Source organism: Rattus norvegicus, chromosome 7 (assembly GCF_021556685.1).
Source record: "Rattus norvegicus strain SHRSP/BbbUtx chromosome 7, alternate assembly SHRSP_T2T, whole genome shotgun sequence".
In the NCBI taxonomy this organism is placed as follows: Eukaryota; Metazoa; Chordata; class Mammalia; order Rodentia; family Muridae; genus Rattus; species Rattus norvegicus.
The window spans coordinates 63040106-63059985 of record NC_141540.1 but is presented as its reverse complement, the minus strand read 5'-3'; the positions used below and the strand labels follow the sequence as shown (position 1 = coordinate 63059985).

General features: G+C 47.3%; 1 protein-coding gene and 1 long non-coding RNA gene across 2 annotated transcripts; one reads left to right on the top strand and one right to left on the bottom strand.

Annotated features, from left to right (window-relative positions):
- The first annotated feature begins 1501 nt into the window (after positions 1 to 1501).
- On the top strand, positions 1502 to 14567 carry Slc35e3 (solute carrier family 35, member E3). The gene is made up of 5 exons (NM_001134687.1): positions 1502 to 2078; positions 2903 to 3013; positions 6975 to 7133; positions 8920 to 9002; positions 12682 to 14567. Exons 1-5 carry the CDS (start codon positions 1677 to 1679, stop codon positions 12866 to 12868), a joined length of 942 nt encoding a protein of 313 aa, NP_001128159.1. The 5' UTR covers positions 1502 to 1676; the 3' UTR covers positions 12869 to 14567.
- LOC108351461 (uncharacterized) lies at positions 9630 to 19332 on the bottom strand. The gene is made up of 3 exons (XR_015625346.1): positions 18925 to 19332; positions 11328 to 11483; positions 9630 to 11221 (listed from the first exon to the last, which is right to left on the bottom strand). It is a non-coding gene; the product is annotated as an uncharacterized LOC108351461 (long non-coding RNA).
- Between the last annotated feature and the right edge of the window lie 548 nt (positions 19333 to 19880).

Sequence of the window (19880 nt, the reverse complement as noted above, 5' to 3'; positions counted from 1 at the left end):
ATAAGAAAGCAGGCTGAGCAAGCCATGAGGAGCAAGCCAGTGAGCAGCACCCCCTCCATGGCCTCTGCATCAGCTCCTGCCTCCAGGTTCCTGTCCTGTTTGAGTTCCTGTCCTGACTTCCTTCACTGATGAACAGCAGTGTGGAAGTGTAAGCCAACTAAACCCTTTCCTCACCAACTAAGACAAGGCATTTAAGTAAATGGGCAATTCTCTAAGAAAATACAATTCAAAAAAGAGGAAGGCAGCTGACATGACTCATCTGGTAAAGGTGCTCGCTCCCAGCATGAATTCAGTCCATACAGTGGAAGGAGAGAACTGACTCCTGCGAGTTATCCTCTGACCTCCTCACGGGAATCCATACACATGTGATTTTTTTAAAGAGTAATTTCTTAATAGAAAAATTAACTGGAAAAGTCATCAAAGAATCTACAGAGCCTCTGAAGCAAGGAGCTTCCTTCAGTGCCGATTAGAAATAACAGGCACGCCGGAGAAAATGGACGGACACTCAAGCAAATAGATCATAAAAACCTGTGAAACAGTGTCCAAAATAAAAAGGCCAGTTGCAAGGCATGTGACACTTTGACAGGTGGGAGCAGGAGAATCTGTTCAGTGTCATCCTTAGCTCTGTAGAGAGTTCCAAGTCTGCTCTATTTGGTCCCTGTAAATAGTAAAGCAGGGTCCATGTTTTCAATAGGTGTGGAAAGACAAAAGGTATTTGACATTTGCAGATGAGAAAAGTCCCTCTCATATTGTAACAGTGTGAATACTGAGTTCGAGTCTATCCTGGTCCACAGAATGAGTTCCCAGTCTGGAAAAACAAAACAAAATATAAATTTTCACTTCCAAATAATAATACAAAACTTAGAAGTCCCCTCCAACTCCATAAGTTTGAAACCGAACTACATACTTGCTACTATAATGAGCTTCTTGTTTTGTTTTGTTTTGTTTTGTTTCGGAGCTGGGGACTGAGCCCAGGGCCTTGCGATTGCTAGGCAAGCGCTCTACCACTGAGCTAAATCCCCAACCCCTATAATGAGCTTCTTAGGAGTGCAATTAATATCTTGGTCATACAGGAAAATGTACTTAGGTTTTTAAAAAAAATTCGTGGGTAAAAAGTTCTGTGGTTTTTCGAGGCAAATATGCCAAAATATGTTTAAATCTACAGTATACCGCAATTGTCCATCCACTCTTACGTGTTTAGACTTTTAAAGACATTTTAAAATGTTTTCCGTAAGTAATGCTTTCCCCCTCTGCAGAGGATTAAAAGAGCTCAGCACCGTGGAGTGTAAAACTGGAGGGGAATCTATGCTGCCCAGTTAGCTGGGAGATGGCCACACCGGGAGGCCAAAGGACCCCTCCCAGCTCAGTTAAGCAACCGGGCGGGACACCCAGCGCGCCTGCGCGGCGGAAGTACGGGCGGGGTTACGTGGTCGCGCGGAGGCGTGGCTGGGAGGAGCAGCCGTGGACTGGCTCCGAGGGCGGCGGCCTCTTACCTCGCGGCGCTGCAGGCTTGGACCCGGCTGGCGCATGCCTGTCTCCGGCCGGACTGTGAGGCGGGAGGCTGCGGGCGCGCAGCGGCGGAGAGCCGGGGTAGCCGGAGAGCAGCCGGGAGCCCCGTGGGGAGGCTGGACAGCCCGGGCTCCGCCGAGGGCGCTGCCCCGCAGCCGTCGGGCGTTATGGCATCGCTGGCCGACCGGGTCCGGGGCAACGGGCGCATCGCCGCCGGGCTCCTGTTCAACCTGCTGGTGTCCATCTGCATCGTGTTCCTCAACAAATGGATCTATGTACACCACGGCTTCCCCAACATGAGCCTGACCCTCGTGCACTTCGTGGTCACCTGGCTGGGCTTGTACGTCTGCCAGAAACTGGACATCTTTGCCCCCAAGAGTCTGCCGCTCTCCAAGCTCCTCCTCCTGGCCCTCAGCTTCTGTGGCTTTGTGGTCTTCACCAACCTTTCTCTGCAGAACAACACCATAGGCACCTATCAGCTGGCCAAGGCCATGACGACGCCGGTGATCATAGCCATCCAGACCTTCTGGTACCAGAAACGATTCTCCATCAGAATACAGCTCACGCTGGTGAGTAGCTGCAGCTGCGCGAGCGCATCCCTTAGCCTGGTTGTCTTTCTCCCCGGGAAAATTGAATGCACCTTGCTTATAGTCTGGCGCGCCGGAAACCCATTCCCATTCTTTACTCCGCACAAGAGGCAGGCTCTATAAGTAGCTAGCTTATTTGGGGAGGGGTGGAAGGAGCCATCTTGACACTCCGCCGGTTCTTAGTAAAAGGGTGTGTTCCCGAAGGATATCTTTAAGAGCTGCGATTGATGAGGGGGAGCCGCCTTAGATGGAACAGTTCAGTGTGCCAGGATATCTGCGAAAGCTCAACCTGGAAAGGAAAAAGGAGTCCTACCCTTCGGAATTCGAACCATATGTGATAAACATGAAGTGGTTTAGCATAAAATATCTCTGAATATGCCTTCAGCGGCATACTGCTGGGGTGCCTTGTGTTTAAATAAAAGGAGATTCGTTAAAATAACATTAGCACTTACTAGTTTTTATTATTTCAGGTCTTAAATGCTTTCCTCCTTCCATGTTTATGTTCATGTGTTAAGTACTGGTTTGGGGGTCCATTTACTTACCTGTGTCGTGATTCCTTAAACATCACAATTTGTGGATTCGTTATTTTCTTCCAAATGTTGAGTTATATGTGAATGTCTGTAGAGGGTTGGCAATTTTCCCCAAAGAAAACATACAATTCAGTGTCCCGTTCCCGACACCCCCCCCCCCCCCCGCGCGCCCGCGCATGCCCCCTCCCTCTCCCGGTCCCATGGTGTGTTTCGATAGTGTGGTAAGACATCATTCTTGAATTCAATCTCACAGCATTTGTCTCTTTTTCTTTGCAGATTCCTATTACTGTAGGTGTAATCCTAAATTCTTATTACGATGTGAAGTTTCATTCCCTTGGAATGGTGTTTGCCGCTCTTGGTGTGGTAGTCACATCCCTTTATCAAGTGGTTGGTAACTTTTTTCCTTTATGTGCCTTTTTATCAGATTTCGTAAATTTTGAAGCTGTAACCCAAGGTTTAGAAAATGCAGTATAGAGGCAATAGACATGGGAAGAAAGCGTAACTGATAAAGTGAAGAGAACAGAGGAGACAGAAGCTCGGGTGTGCGATGTTCACCAAGTGTCCGTTTGTAAGTGCATGATACCCGTAGTTCATGGCAGACCTGGGTTTGGGATTTTCTTCTTGGAAGTCTTTACAAAATGAACAGTAAGGTTTTGCTTCCTAAGTTCATTGGTCTCACTTGTCATTTACTGATTCTAAAGTCACCCGGATGAAACACACACACTTCCAAAATTCAGATGTGATGTGCATATTTTAAACTCAGAAGTGTTGGTGTTACAACTTGCTTATTGGCTTCTGATAATTTGTCAATGTTAGTAGAGTATTTTCTAGGTTTTTAACTTCTTGTGCAAGCACAGTGCCTTGCCTGTAGCCAGTATTCAGTTACTTTTTTTTTTTCACGGATTCACTTTATTACCATAAGTTGCCAACAAGCTGTTTTTTGTGCCCTGTGTACTGAGGAGAAATAGCAGGGTGTAGAGAGCAATGAAACAGTATTCTCTCTATGCTGGAAACCTCAGTCTAGAAATGCTGGGTGTACCCGCATGAGGAATCAACAGGTAACCAATGTTACCTCTGCTTCATAAATATCCACTGGTGAGAAAGGAAGGCGTTCTAGTTAGGAATGTTAGCTCAGTACTAACACCTTACTGTTCGCTGGTCTTCTTGTCCCAGAAACATTGTTACTCTACTTTGGGTGAGGTGGGTGGGGGTTGGAGGGCTGAAGATCGGACCCACAACCTCCTAGCATTCTAAGCAGGCACTGTATACTGAGCTAAACCTCACCCAGCTAGCTAACGACTTAAACAACAACCACGTTTTCTTAGCCTTCTGTGGCTGTTGCAATCCTAGAGTTGAACTGAAGACCTTGCATAGCCAAGTAGCCACCACTCAGATACCGCCCAGCTCTCCTTACCTTTTATTTTTTTTACTCTTTATTTTATACGCACATGGACACATGTGTGCATGCACAAGCCAGTCACTGTGTGCACAGAGAGGTCAGAAGGCAACTTTCAGGGACGGAGTCTGTTCTCTCTCTTTTTTTTTTTTTTTAAGATTTATTTATTATGTATAAGTACACTGTAGCTGTCTTCAGACACACCAGAGGGCATCAGATCTCATTACAAATGGTTGTGAGACACTATGTGGTGCTGAGAATTGAACTCAGGACCTCTGGAAGAGCAGTCAGTGCTTTTAACCGCTGAGCCATCTCTCCAGCCCCTGTTCTCTCTTCCTAACACCTGGGTCTCTGGGCCTGACCTTTGGGTGCGAGGTTTGGCAGCAGGGACCTTTCTCCCCTGAGCTGTCTCATTGATCTGCTTTTTACTTTTTATTGTAGTTGTTTTGCTTTTGTGGATTTATTTCGTTGTTGGTTTTTTTTTTTTTTTTTGTTTTTTTTTTTGGTTTGTTTTTGTTTTTCTTGAAACAGGGCTATGTTGTTCTGACTGGCCTGGAACTCATTATGTAGACCAGACTAGCCTTGAACTCACAGAGAGATCCTTCTGCCTTCCAAGTGTTAGCTTTAAGAGCATGTGCCACCATGTCTAGCCTCTCCTTTTACTTTTTTTTTTTTTTTTCTTTTTTTTTTCAGAGCTGGGGACCAAACCCAGGGCATTGCGCTTGCTAGGCAAGCGCTCTACCACTGAGCTAAATCCCCAACCCCTCTCCTTTTACTTTTTAAGAAAGTATAGGCACATGTTACCACACCTCATTTACTTGTCAAATATTAGAATTTCTTTTACTCCTTATACATAATATCATTTCTCAGCACTCAGTGGTTTGGGGAGGGGTGTGTGTGTGTGGCCATTTTTGTTCGTGAGTGTTTCTAAATCGCTGAAGCTTAGAATCAAAAGAGTTTACATCCCCGAGGCTTGCAGTGAAATTTATCACAGAGACTGAAGACCAACAGGCAAGGGTCCTGTGTCACAGCAGGTGGACACCCACCAAAACATTCCTTTTAAAGTTAATCCTGCCTCTTGTATCCTAGCTGGGTTTCTAAGGTTTTTCTGTTTTCTGCAACTGGGAGCAGTAAGATGAGGTGAAAGAGGAATCTTTAGCTCTTGGCTGGAAAAATTGACAAGGCTTCCTTTATGCTCCCTGTGAGGACTCACGGGTGAGGAAAAGCAGCTGTAACCCGACCCTTCAAGGCACTCGTGCAGACGCCCACGTCCCTCGCTAGTCTAGGTGGTGTCCCTCCAAGCTGAGGAGAGTCCTGAGGAGCACGGAGGAGGAGATGGCAGTTCTGCACGCGGAATGAGGAAGCTAGACAAAAGGGGAAGTTAATTTAAGTGGGCGGCACAGAAGTTTGCTCAGCAGTGAAGTCTGGAGGCCTGTCCTTTAATATGTTCGAAATCAGGGAGCCCTTGATGTGTTTAGTGAAGCTGGACTATAGGTGTGTTGTGAGAAGGCCATACTGAGTGGCTAAGCCAGATGACAGTCTTGCTGTCGCTCAGAGGAAGTGTCTTTATTCCGCAGACGCCAGCAAAGGAGAACATTTAGATTGGGAAGAGGCCTTATCATAATTCATACTTAAGAAAAATCTAGCGGCGATGGAGGGTACATGAGAGAAGAAGGGTGAAGAACCGGGGCAGGGGTGTTCCCGACTGACTGGGAACCGGCAGAGTTAAGGAGCTGGGTCCCTAGGGGAAAGCAGTACTATGGAGGCAGCACAAGGGAAGCACATTCATAGTCAGGAGGAGCTTGATCTCAAGCACGGTCCTGCAGACTAAGCAGGAAGCTGTGTTGGCTGAGATGTTATGGGATACTCGGGGTATGAGACCAGGGATGGAGGTCGGTGATGGGGTACCTGCCCAGCATGCACAAGGCCCCAAGTTCTATCCCCAGGACCTGAAATATTTGTTAAAAATGCTCAAGGAGAGAGAGGGCAGAGCTGTCTCTGACTGCAGATAGGAAAAGATGTCAGTCAGATGGTACTTCAATATGGCTTGGGGTGGGTCTGCTTAAATAAGGTGTGGGAAGAAGCATGGTTGTATGGCAGTCAGGGGGGCTACCACAGGCAGAAGGTGAGCCAGCACTGTCTGAAGCTTTCATGGTTTTGCTCACAGCCGTACTCCTGTAAGCAGTCTGGGGAAGAATCAGTTCTTTGTCCTTCACAGTCTCAGAAGACTCCTAGTGAAAGCTGGCAGGAGTGTGGCTCACATTTCCTGGTTTTGCATTTCGGTCTTAGTGAATTCCTGTAGACTTGCTGTAGGTTACAGAATCCTAGGTTTAAGAAATGGGCCTGTGGAGGCTGTCCCGAAAGCCAGGCTGTTCCTGGCAAGCCTGATTGAAGCTGTCGGTGACTACTCGGCAGAGCCTCTCGCTAGTCACATTTGTGAAGTGTTTTTAAGGACGTGGGATATAAAGTTCTGAGGTTTTTTACTGAATGAGACAGCATTCTAGGGTTTTCAGTTACCCCATTGTACCCAGGTGTATTTATGGGTAATCCAAACCCAAAGAAAGGTTCTCTGGAGAGAAAAAGGTTTTCTGCCCCGATTGGTTTTTAAAGTGGCTCTGAGGTCCGCATACCTTTAAAGCCACACACTGGGAGTCAGGGAAATTTCCATTCCGTCCTTGTTTCCATGGTGTCCCTGACACATGGGTTCCCGCACCTTCCTGCTATTTAGTAGAGTGGAGGGACCTACTGTTGTCCTCTCTAAGGCACAGAAGCGTCAGTAGATGAACACATTCCATGTTCAGAGCTCCTTTATCCGAGGGCCCTCATGCCTCCCATCCTTTGAGATCTTAGAGAATCATGAGGTTTGTCCTCTTCCCCTACGCTGACCCTGTGTTGCTTTGACCGAAGGATGCTTCTCTTTGTACCTGACTTGTTTTATCTCCCGGTCGTCAGTGGGTCGGAGCCAAGCAGCATGAACTGCAGGTGAACTCCATGCAGCTGCTTTACTACCAGGCCCCCATGTCTTCGGCCATGCTGCTGGTGGCTGTGCCCTGCTTTGAGCCAGTGTTTGCAGAGGGAGGAATATTTGGTCCCTGGTCAGTTTCTGCTTTGGTAAGTTCTAATTGTCCTGGTATCTAATTGAACTGGTACAGTCATCTTTCCTTTCCTAGTGTAGTTTGTGGATTTGGGAGCACAGCCTCAAGTCTGTTCTCACATTTAATCCCCGTGGTTGCTCTCTAAGGAAGGCAAGGGTTATTTCCAGATGGAGAACTGAGGCGCGTGGAAATGAAGGGGTCGCCTAGACCAGGACACCTGGGAAGGAGCTTTGGCTGATTTTTTTTTTTTTTTTTTTTTTTTTTTTGGTTCTTTTTTTCGGAGCTGGGGACCGAACCCAGGGCCTTGCGCTTCCTAGGTAAGCGCTCTAACCACTGAGCTAAATCCCCAGCCCCTGGGAAGGAGCTTTGTACACACAATATTCCTCACAAAGTCTGCCTTGGTATTATAGTTATCCAATAAACATTTTTGGTTTAAGTAAGAGTGAACATGAATGATTTCATTAGAAATTAATCTGCAAGCATCCATGCCCTAGGATTAGCAGATTTGGTGGTTTGGATTGTAGCTGTTCCACAGACTGTTTGCTTGCCCGTGTTTTCTGACTGTTCTAAAATGTTCATGTGTTGCTTTTAATGGGAACTCATTACTGCTGAGCTCAGTGATGTGTGCCTGTGTCTCCACTATTCAAAAACCGAGGCCAGAGGGGTTCATGGCTCCAAGAGGTTGAAGCCAGCATGAGCAAGAGAGGAGAAACTCTACCTAGAAGAAAGAAAGAACAAAAAGAAAGCTTTTCTTAAGGGAATAAGAAAAAAAGTGAGGGGCTGGGGATTTAGCTCAGTGGTAGAGCACTTACCTAGGAAGCGCAAGGCCCTGGGTTCGGTCCCCAGCTCCGAAAAAAAAGAACCAAAAAAAAAAAAAAAAAAAAAAAGAAAAAAAGTGAACCTAGAAATTCACATTGAAAGCCCTGCTGTCTGGGGTTGGGGATTTAGCTCAGTGGTAGAGCGCTTGCCTAGCAAGTGCAAGGCCCTGGGTTTGGTCTCCAGCTCCGAAAAAAAACAACAACAACAAAAAAAAACCAAAAGCCCTGCCGTCTGCTGGTTTCTTTGCTTGATTTTTAAAGATTTATTTTCCAGTCTGGTGTCTGTTTCTGGGTCCTTGGAGGCCAGTGGTCTCAGATCCCCTGGAGCTGGAATTACAAGGTGGTTGTAAGCTTGGGCCTGTAGAAGAACAGGAAGCACTCTTACTTGCCCATCTCCTAGCCCTTTGGTTCACTGTTTTGGTTTGGGGTTTTTGTTGTTTTAGATGGCATATCATATAGCCAGGCTGGCCTCAAACTCAGTGCCAAAGCATCTTGGTCCTCCTGCCTGTACTTCCTACGAGCTGGGATTACAGATGTGCACCCAACACCACCTTAAAGCCAGGTCATCACTGCAGAGTTCCCCACTGCTTGTTGCACAGTTCCTTTTTTCTCTGTAGCTCTGGCTGTCCTGGAATTCACTCTGTAGACCAGGCTGACCTCAAACTCAGAGATCCGTCTGTCTCTGCCTCCTAAATGCTGGGATTAAAGGTCTGCACCACCACTGCCTGGCTCCAAGTTGATTTTCTAAACTTGTTCATTCGTTTGTTTATGTTTTGAGACATGCTCATACTACGTGTCTCTCACTGGCCTGGAGCTCTGTATGCCACACTGACCTCAAACTTGTGTCTGTGTCTGTCGGGGGGGGGGGGGGGGTGGAATTATCAGCATGTATCATGTTTTTGATGGCTGAAGTGTGCATTTTTAGAAACTCCTATTGAGACTTATTTGTTCCTGGTTACAATGATTCTTGTGGTTTATTTGCAGCTTATGGTGCTGCTGTCTGGAGTAATCGCTTTCATGGTGAACTTATCGATTTACTGGATCATTGGGAACACATCACCAGTCACGTATCCTTTCCATATATACGATCTTCGTTTCTCATCTGAGACACTCGTACATGGCCTTTGCTAAGTAGCCTGGTTATTTTAACTTATTTATTGTTATATTTCATTAGTATGGGCGTAGTTTTGCATGAATGTCTGTGCACATGTGCATGCCTGATGCCTTTGGAGACCAGAGAAGCCATCAGATTCCCTGGAACTGAGTTTATAGAAGACTGAGTCACAAGGGTGTTGGGAATCTAACCTGGGTCCTTTGGAAGAGCAGCTGGTGGTCTTAACTGCTGAGACTTTGATCGCTCCAGACCTGTTTTTAGCTATTTAAGAATGTCTTTCCAGTGTCTGCAGAATCCATTAACTGAGAAAATGAGTTTGCTTTTTGTAAAGGAATTTTCTTAAGTAGTACAGACTTTTCTTTTATCAAAACTGACTTAGCGCCATGACTTACTGATAGTGGGTCCAAGTGATAGCTATTGAATGCATGGAGGAGTGGAGGCTTAGGTTTGAGTCACTTTCAGTGTTGTCCTCTTATATAACGACAGGTAATTTCACATCTCCATGTGTTTGAAGCCTGGGCTACAGACTGAGATCTCATAAAAACGGGAAGAAAACCTGTGCTGATATAGACAAGTAAATACTGAGAGTCAAAAGTATAAATAGTCTATTTGCCAAATATCAGTAAGTAACAACAATCATAATTTCTCTCAGAAACCCAGGACTCAGAACGAATTTTGTGCTGGATACTGTCAAAATGTCTGCAGACTTGCTCATGAGAGAAAACTGGACGAGAAAAGGTGGAAAGAAGGAAGGCATCAGACAGCCACTGCAGTTTCTAATGTATAAGTGCTGGTTTGTGAAGATGCAGAGTGGCCCAGCAGTTAGGAGCTTACTGTTCATCCAGAGAAGCTGAATTCAGTTCTCAACATTCACCATAGGCTGCTCATAGTTCTTGTAAGCCCGGCTCTAGGGGATGCAATGTCCTTACACACACACACACACACACACACACACACACACACACACACACACACACACAGAGAGAGAGAGAGAGAGAGAGAGAGAGATGTCTTCGGAACACATTTCCCAGTAGCTCCAACAGGTTTCCTGAACAGTGACTGAGAAGCAATAAGCTCGGGTCCTGTATGTGTTGCTGAGGCTGTCTAGGGAGGTAGGCCAGTTTGGAGGAAGCCTGACGTACAGTTAGAGTTGAGGTAGCACGGTCCGGGCACAGGTCGTCCTCAGTGACAGGTGGTCTTGAGTGACTGTAGTGCTGTGATGAGGGGTGAGGTTACCGCAGACAAGTCAGGAAAAAGACTGACCCAAGGGAACTGCACCTTCAGAATTCATAGAGAGGAGAGTGGTAGAAGTCCATGTGAGGAGGAGGAGTAACCACTGTCCAGTGGTGCCGGATGGTCAGGTTTGAGGAAACTTGGCAGTTAGCGCTTCCAGACCTAGTGAGGCAAGGCCACTGACAGTTCTGACCAGAGCACTTCCTGGTGTGGCAACACCTGACTGGAGAAGGGAGAACTGGAGCTGCCACTGTTGTAGTTCCTAAGAGGAGCCACTGAAGAGTGCCACCACCTGCTTCTCAGCTCTGTCCTATCTCCTTTGTGCCTTCCTTCAGTGACCCTGAGTCTCCTGCCTGGGTCTTTCTGCCCCAGCTCTTTATTATGCAAAAAGCCACACTCCCCACTCCACCTGTTGTCTTTGGGGCTAAGCACCCCTCCCCACTGCTGCTTGCCTTTCTTCTGTGAGCAGATAGCTGAGATAAGGAGTAAGTATCTCACTGTGGTGACTGCATTATGATAACCATCCCTGGGAACATCCCCTGGATCTCAGATACCAACTCCACTGCATCAAGCCAGCGAAAGAAAAGAGGCAGCAAGCAGGCGCGCTGGGCTGTCTAGAGGGCTGCTGCTGAGTGGGTCTCTCTGGTGCGTATTTGTTTCCTGGAACTCTCCTATGCCCTGCGCTGGTCTCATTTACTGTGTAGCTGAGGATGACCTTGACTTCCAGTCCTCCTGCTCCATCCTCCCAGGAGCCGGGGTCACAAGCCTGCATCACCATCCCCAGATATAAAAGCCAAGGAACGAGCCTGTGCACAAAAGTCATGCACAGCCAGGCCTCCGCCCGGGGCCTTGATTCCTGTGAAGCTGAGTATGTTATGGGAGGTCACTTTGGAACTCGGGGACCTAAGGTTGGGCTCAGTCAGCTCATTGTCCCCATCACTGCAAAGAGAGTGAGAGGAAAGCAGTTAAGAAATTAGAGGCAATGACATCTGCAGGGCTGGTTGGTCCTGCCACACACGGGTGCTTGTTAGACCCTGTAGCTTACGATTAGCATGACGGTGCGTGCTGTATTCTAGAATCTTCGCAGGTATTGCTTCTTGATCCACATCAACTGTACAAGGTAGACACAAGATCATCCTCCCGTTCATAGGCGGAGGCAGAGAATCTGAGGTACAGAGTGGTAGCTGCTTCTAAGTTGTTCCTAGGGAGAACGCATAGGTTTGTTAACATGCATCTGAAGAGTAAAATAATTTTAGTTTAGATATAAAAAATGATTATCTGTAACATGGCAAGAGAATAATTTCTGAGGGTGTGTGTGTGTGAGAGAGAGAGAGAGATTTGATTTATTTTTTGATATTAACAGTGACTTGGGAAAACACTTTAGCCCAGTAATGAATTGCTGGTAGTATATTAGATAACAGCCTGAACTTTGGAGTTAAATAAGTTCCCTTTCGTTTGGGCTCCCAGAGACTGAACTCTGTCATCTGGCCATTGTTGTTACTCTGGTAGGATGACTCAGCAAGTGTGTGCCTTCCACCAAGCCTGACCTGAGTTCCGTCCCTGGGGCCCACACGGTGGGTCCATAAGTGGTCTTCTGACCTCCACACTTGTGCCCCTCTGTGTGTGCATGTGCGCAGAGGACGCAGTGGAGGGGGGCAGGGTGCTCATGGAAGAGCACCTAACAGCACCTAACAGCAGCTGGCGCAGTGCTGCTCCCTCGGCCCCTCTCTCCCTCGCCCACCTAATCTCAGGCATACCGGAAGTTCGCATCACATCAGCTCCCTGCCACCTGGCACGCCTCAACTCATTGCCGCTGACAGTTTATTAAGAATGCCATTCTGTAGTATAACCACACACTCATCTGCAAAGCGCTTCCTCTGAACCTTGCTCTGCACACCTTTCTCCCCCTGTACTGCCTCTTTGGAGGTCACCAGGAACACTTGAGGCCGTCTCTTGTCTCTGGAGTGTGCATACATAGTTTAGGTCCAGCACAAAATAAGTACGGCGTTGGGCTAGGGAGACGGCTCAGCAGTCACCCTGCTCTTACAAACACCCACTTCGGATGGCCATACCTGAGTATAATTCCAACCCCGGGGAATTCAGCAGTCTCTTCTGGCCTCCATGGCGTCACTCTCACATGTACACACACATTTGTAATGCAGTGCCACCATTTTCGCATCAGTCAGTTGCTGAAACTGTGCCTTAAGAGAGTATGATCTACCCAGCACGTACCAAAGTGTCCATTCTCTAAGTGCATGGGAGCCATTGAGTCCGAGTTGTATGAAGTTCTTCCCAGCCACAGGGAGCAGCTGCTGCTGTGTGTGTGCAGGGTTGTGCGTGCCTGTGTGACCCTAACGTCCAGCTCGCTGCTCCTTTGTTTCCTTACCTGAACACCTCAGCTACAACATGTTCGGACATTTCAAGTTCTGCATCACCCTGTGTGGAGGCTACATCTTATTTAAAGATCCACTGTCGGTAAACCAAGGGCTCGGCATCCTATGCACACTGTTTGGTATCCTCGCCTATACCCACTTTAAACTCAGCGAACAGGAAGGCAGTAAGAGTAAGCTGGTCCAGCGGCCCTGAGCTTTGACAGAGAAGAGAAAATGGCACCAAAAGAAGGAGAAACAGCAGTGCGTGGAAAAGCTCCCTGCAGAATTCAGTCATTGATGTACAAGAAGTATTTTCTTCACAGATAATGAGTTTTTAGTACCTTTTATAGATTTAATTTTTTTTTTAAACCAAAATGGTTCAGGCTTATCTTTAAAGGCTTTATGAACCTGGAGCTGACACTCAGTGGTCGAGTGTTTGCCTCACACGCATGAGACCCTGGCCTCAAACCCCAGCACCGTCAAGGAAATGCTCAAGTACAGGAAAGCTCAGTTCCCCTGGAATGACGTGGACGCTCCAGTGCTGCAGCTGTGCTGTGGCAGTCGGTGTCCGTGACCTCCCGGGGAAGGGCACGCCAAACTACCGCTGCCTCACCCATGCCTTCCCATCGGGAAGTTCTTCGTCCTTCAGACAGGGTAGTGGTCATACTTGTTTTGAGACTGGATCTCACTGTGTCGCCCTGACTGGTCTGGAATTCCCTACACAGACCAAACTGGCTTTTAACTCTACCACTACGTCTAGCCTCTAGCTTCTTTATTATTTCAGCCTAGAACTGAAATATTTATAGAAAGCAAGCTGTCATGGACATGATCATAAAACAAGCTACGACTCTGAAAGTGTCACCTTTTCAGTAGAAAACTGCTAGAAGCCGCCCTTCCCTCTTAGACGGGGCAGGGTGGGGCTGGCTTGAGCCCAGAGCCAGCTCCACAGTGCAGTCTGCCTGCGCGAGAGTGAGTGTTTCCTGGCGGGAAGAACAGTGTTGGTAGGTGGGTGCCTGCCTTGCACCCTCACGCAGGTCCCTTCTTGTCCCTGTAACTGCCTCCCCAGCTTGCTCAATCATTTCATTTTAGGGATCCCTGATACGGCCTCTCCCTCCCTCCCAATGCTCCTTCTGTCCACCAAAGCAGTGGGTGGGGCACATTGTATGTCGTTGGGAACTGGACTGAATTAGCAAAAGCTATCCAAATTCTGGGCACAAACTTGGTGAAAAATAGAGACATGAAAGAGAAGTAGAAAACTAGCTAATACCTAGCTAGTTGTGGGAGGGTTAGAGGAATTGAGAATATGTTTAATTGAGATGCAGACAGAATACGGGGGACTCCAGCCAATAGAGCGCTGGGTATTTAATTGCAAAAGTGTGTGTCTGCCTTCAAGTATCTTGACGTTTCGCCATTGATAACCTCAGAAGAGTCGGATCACTTGGAATAATAACGTTTTCTAAACATACACTTTCTGTGAGAAAACAGCTTAAGACAAAGATTCATCTTGTGACAACAAATTTAATTTCAAATTTTCTCTTTCACAGAAAGAAGTAGCTTTTAATATATTAGGGTTTTTTTGTTTTGTTTTTGTTTTGTTTTGTTTTTGTAGTGATAGTTTTTAGGGTTTTTTTTAACCAAATAAAAAAGCCTGGGTTGTATCCCCAGCACTGCCAAAACAAAACCTCTTTGAGTAATCAGGAAACAGGCTGGCAAGAGAGACACTCCTATACCCTGGGATTTGGGCAGCTGAGTGGGCCTAAAGTCCCTTGGCCATGAAGACCACACAGACTTCCAGGGCAGCCTGAATTACATACTGAGACCCAATTAAGGGGGAAGGAAATGTGCCTGGTTTAGGATCTTTTTCCTGGCCCATTTAAAGTACAAAGCCTCATTAAATGTGTACTTTTGGAGAATGGCATTGTCTGTCGCGTATCAGTCCATGTGCTCTCATGGTCTTAAATATTGTTCTCAGTTTACAGAGCTGTGTTATTACGCTAAGAACTGCAGAATGTGGCTGTCTTTACCACTGTGGCCCTTCGGTATTATGCTCAAGAACATTTTCTGTGTGTGTTTAATGTTTAACAATTTCCCAGAAGCTAATGAAAAGTATTTCCAGCACAGGATCATCGGGTTTCTGTGCATTAAGAACAGCTGAGTTCTGTGCTGGGTACAAATCCTAGCTGCAGATAAGCCCCGGGACAGGGGTGGTTTGAGTAGGTAGGTGTCGGGGACATAATAAATGGCTGGTGTCAGCAGGAATGAGGGACACAGTGGGAGCAAGATGAGGAAAGGTGTGTTTATATACATGAATAAACTCAGTACCATTAGAACCATACAGGCTGGTAAGCATTTTTTGCACCTTGAAGACTTATCGTCTAATTGAAAAGAAAATTGCTGAGGAAAACGCACCGATGCCCTGGAGCAAGCACCAGGACAGACACTGGACAGCACTGTCCTTTTGTTGCCAACTGAGCTGGGTGTAGTTCTTTGTCAAATGACTAAACTTCAACTTGCTAAAAAACGATAAGGACCCCTTGCTCTCATTTCTGTCTTGCATACTAGAGCCCATGAAGAAAGTGGGCATCTGTGTTTGGCAAAGTCCATTCTGCTTGCAAAGCCGTAGCTCTAATAAAATTCCAAGTCCTTTGGCCACTAGTGTGTGGGCAGGACTCATAGGAAGATGGTTCAGTGGGTTAAAATACTTGTTGCCCAAGCAACAAATTTGACTTCCTAGCACCTACATTAAAAAGGGAAAAAACAAACAGGTGTGGGAGACTGGAGGATGGCTCAGTGGGTAAAAGCACTCATTTGCTGCTCTTCCAGAGGTCCTGAGTTCAATTCCCAGCATCCACATGACAGCTCATAAGCATCCGTAACTCTGGTTCCAGGAGATAGATGTCCTGTCCTGGCTCCACAAGCACCAGTTATGGTACACAGACAGACAGAAGTGCAGGCAAAATAGCCATGCAGACCAGGTTGGCCTTGAACTCTGCCTCCTTAAAGGCATGTGCTGTCCAGCCTGGCCATATAAAAATAGAAGCTAGGTGTGACTGGAAACCTTTAAACCCAGTACTGTGTGGGAAGGAGAGGCAGGAGGATCCCTGTGGGGCGGAACATACTGGGCTGTTGCCAGGTAACTAGGGGTGGAGCCTAGAATGCTAACACCCATCAAGCCCTGGTCCAGCCTAGCTTCAGTTTTTGTGAGAGGTCTCTCAACAAGGCAGCTTGACTGAGGACACCTACTGGGTTCCTCTAAGTCTGCCTGCAATGCTAAGTACACACACACACACAGAGAGAGAGAGAGAGAGAGAGAGAGAGAGAGAGAGAGAGAGAGAGAGAGAAAGAAAGGAAAGAAAGGAAGAAAGAAAGGAAGAAAGAAAGGAAGAAAGAAAGGAAGAAAGAGCCTTAAGATAAAGTGTAGGAGTCAGGTGTGGCAGTGCATGCCTCTAATCACAGCACTCAGAAGCAGAGGAATGTGGATCTTTTCATTGAAAGTCCCCCTAATCTATATACAGAATTTTAGACCTACTCAGGGCTGCCTAGTGAGACCAGTGATACCTAGCGCTTGCTACTGAGCTCAGGCTGCCTCTTCTGGGTTGGAAAGAAGCCTGGTTGTTGAGGGTTATGTTAGTTACCTGCAGCCTTGTGCATGCCTGTGAACATCTGGATGTTGTGTATGTGTTCTGTGCACTATTATCTCAATAGTAATGACTGTAAAGAAACCATTCTCCGAACGCTGCCTTTCCTGGGCATTGTTCTTTAAAATGCCTCTTTTTTTTCTTTTTTTCGGAGCTGGGGACCGAACCCAGGGCCTTGCGCTTGCTAGGCAAGCGCCCTACCACTGAGCTAAATCCCCAACCCCTTTAAAATGCCTCTTAAGACCCCCTGTTGTAAAATCACTAATGCCTTAACATTTATTTCAGAGCAACCTTAGTCACTCAGCACGGTAAATTCGCTTGTTTTGAGACTGGCCTCACAGAGCCAGGCTGGCCTCGATATGGAGCTGGGATTGATACAGTTTTCCTGCCTTTACCTCCAGACTTTACAGGTCTGAGGCACAACACCCAGCTAAAAGTTTAACTTTTAAGGTTTTCCTCTCCCAACCTAATATCCTGCACCGCTCCTGCATTTTCAGCTTCCTGTTTCTTCAGTCAGAAATCAGGTCTACATTCATTGCAGAATAGGGGTGGGTGGGTCTGATCGGTCAGTCTGGGAGGTACAGAAATCAGTCCCAGATCTACTAGGAGTCCCCATGGCAGTGGCAGGTCTCCAGATCTGTCTCTGGCTGAAGCTGAAGAGCAAGGGCAACCCTCACAGCCTGCACATCTTAGAGAATTATGGAGAGACTCATTGACCACAATTGTAAGAATAAAAAAAAAAAAGTTCATTCCAATAGTGTTTTGCTCGCACAGATGTCTATACCACAAGCACAGCTAATTCTCACAGAGGCCGGAAGAGGGCATTCCACACCCTGTGACTAGAGTTACTGAGGGTTGTGAGCCACCCTGTGGATGCTGGGGGAAGAACGGGGTCCTCTTCAAGAGCAGCAAGGGTTCGCTGCTGAGCTTATCTCCAGCCCTCGGGATATGTAACAAAAATGTGGGAGGGAGGGGAAAAAAAAAAAAGACAAACACGGGTTTTTGTCTGAAGCATTCATTCTACTCTAAGAGTTTAAGTGAGCCAGTCTCTCTTGTCTTACAGTCAGGGCTGGCCCTGAACCATCTCATCTGTGAAACAGGAGCAAAGTTAGTTGAAGACTCTTGAATCTTTTGATCCAAGGGACAGAGATGGCTGGTTGTGCCTCATTTCAACTCTTAAAAAAAAAAAAAAAAAAAAAAAGATTTATTTGTTATATTCAACTACACTGTAGCTGTCTTCAGACACACCAGAAGAGGGCATCAGATCCCATTACAGATGGTTGTGAGCCACCATGTGGTTGCTGGGATTTGAACTCAGGACCTCAGGAAGAGCAGTCGGTGCTCTTAACCACTGAGCCATCTCTCCAACCCTCATTTCAACTCTTAAACATCCAGGCCAGCCGTGGATGTCCAGAAGCACTGGAGCTGTGAAAAGACTCAGGACAGGAGTGTGGCTGAGGCAGCCATCTAGCTACCAGGCTGCAGGCTTCCTGTTCCGGGTTGGGAAGGAGGGTCCTATCTAGTGAGTGTGCCTGTAGTTGTCACCTGCAGCTTTGGGCACATCCCTGAGCATCTGGGTGTTGTGTTCGGTTTTCTTTGTTTTGTTTTTAATAAGTTTTTTTTAAATGTCTACGTAAACATTTTTAAAACTTTACTGTGAATTTCACACCATGCACCCCAATCCCGCTCATTTCTCCTTCCCTCTGTATCTAACCGCTGCCCTTGCCACCTCCCCCCAAAAGGAAACCAAAAAAAGAAAATTGCACCATGGAAGCTACAGTGTTTTGTTCACTTACTCACAAATGTTCATTCCAACAAGTCACTGATTTGTTTCGAGGCCTCTGGCTTGCTTCACTATCAATACTGGATCTTCACCGGGGCTTTGCCCCGATATCCTGTTGTTGACCTGTGACATCAAGGTCCGCTTTGGTTCTGGGGTACCGGCCCCTTCATGAACTCTAGCAGTTCACGAGGTAGATGTTGGGGTGGTCCAGCCCTTTATCTGGACCTGGGTTGTAAGTGAGTTGGTCAGCCCGCCAGCTCTCCCTGCATACCAGACATTTACATTACAACTCATAACAGTAGCAAAATGACAGTTATGAAATAGCAATGAAAATTAATTTTATGGCTGGAGGTCACCACAGCCTGAGGAACTGTATTAAAGGGTTGCAGCACTGGCAAGGTCGAGAAGCATGGGGTTAGGAGAAGCTCCTATTGTAGTAGACCTCTAGATTCCTGTAACAGCACAGGAGGAAAGAGCTTCATGAGGAGACTATAGGGTCCTGCCTGGCCTGACCAAAGCCATCTTGAGTCACAACTTCCCTGACTGTCACCAAGTAATCTGCCCCTCCCACTCCACCTCTCCCAGCATACTGTGCACGCACAGCCATCAGACTGGAATGTGGATCTTTATGAGCAGACCCCAGTTCATTCAGCCCCAGGAGTGCACATGCTGTCTTTGATGTTGACTCCAGATAAGCTGAGTATACTCTGGCTTTGATAAAAATCACTTTCGTCCTGACTAATACAGAGGCCCCTCCTAACCAGATTCGCAGAAATCCACTGGGTTTAGCCGTACTTCTGTTGGTAACAAAGTACAATCTAGGCAATTCCGTCTCCATCTGCCCCTTACCTCCCATGGTGCCTTGGGGCCTGACCTCATGCGCAAAGCCCATGTTCTTTGAGAATCCACACACCACACATCGGCAGGCGTGGGTGAGGAACTTTAAGGGATGGGGGTCCTGCGGTCCTGCTTCGTCACAGAGTGACAGAATAGAGAACTCTTCAGCCACATACAGAGCCATTCTTTGAATTCCTAAAGAGCATCTGGTGAGGCAGACATCCAGTGCTTGTTCCTAGTACTCCTCTCAGGGATGGCGAGCCTGAGGCTCATTACCAGCAGCGCCATATTGTTCTGGAATGCAGCATCCCCAGTAGCTTGGGTCCTGGAACTTTGGAAATGGGCAAGGGAAGGGAGAAAGGCCAGACACACAGACAGTAAAGCCAGAACCCGGGGGTGAGGGTGGGGGTGGGGGTGGGGGTGGGGGGGTTCTAAACCTGTGTAACCCAGAACCTGTGTGTTTATTACATACGGAACAGGAAGAGGATGTGCAGTCTCAGGCCGTAATCATGTAGGAGGGGGAATGCTGTGGTTGCCGCTGGACTTTACACACTGGTCAAGCGTTCAGAAGCACTCATGGACTCCTGAGAAAGGCTTCCCTGGAGCCTGTGCCACGTGGGAAACGGCTTGGAGCTGAGCCTCAGAGTCTCTAGTTTGCTGTGCCCAAGTCAACAACGGAGTTCACTCTGGACCTCTCTCAGGGTTCATACACTCAGAGTTCATACACTCAGGGGTCACACACTCCGGGTCACACACCAGGGCCTCTCACACTCAGGGTCACACACTCAGGGCTTCCCCTGCTTCCACCCCTGCCACTGGCCGTTGTGACTCTGAAGAAGCCCTACAAGGCCACCACCGTGAGGTTTCCCAATGTCATCCCACCCTTCATCCCCATCCAACACCGGCCTCCCCTGCTGGCCATGTACACAGCAGTCTGAGTTTCCAACCTTATTCCATAGTGATTTTCC

Excerpts from the sequence above, each read along its gene's own strand:
- Slc35e3 (NM_001134687.1), top strand. The coding sequence starts at position 1,677 with ATGGCATCGCTGGCCGACCGGGTCCGGGGCAACGGGCGCATCGCCGCC. Across the intron at positions 3,014-6,974 it reads TCACATCCCTTTATCAAGTG|TGGGTCGGAGCCAAGCAGCA; the intron begins GTTGGTAACTTT and ends CCCGGTCGTCAG. Across the intron at positions 9,003-12,681 it reads GGGAACACATCACCAGTCAC|CTACAACATGTTCGGACATT; the intron begins GTATCCTTTCCA and ends TGAACACCTCAG.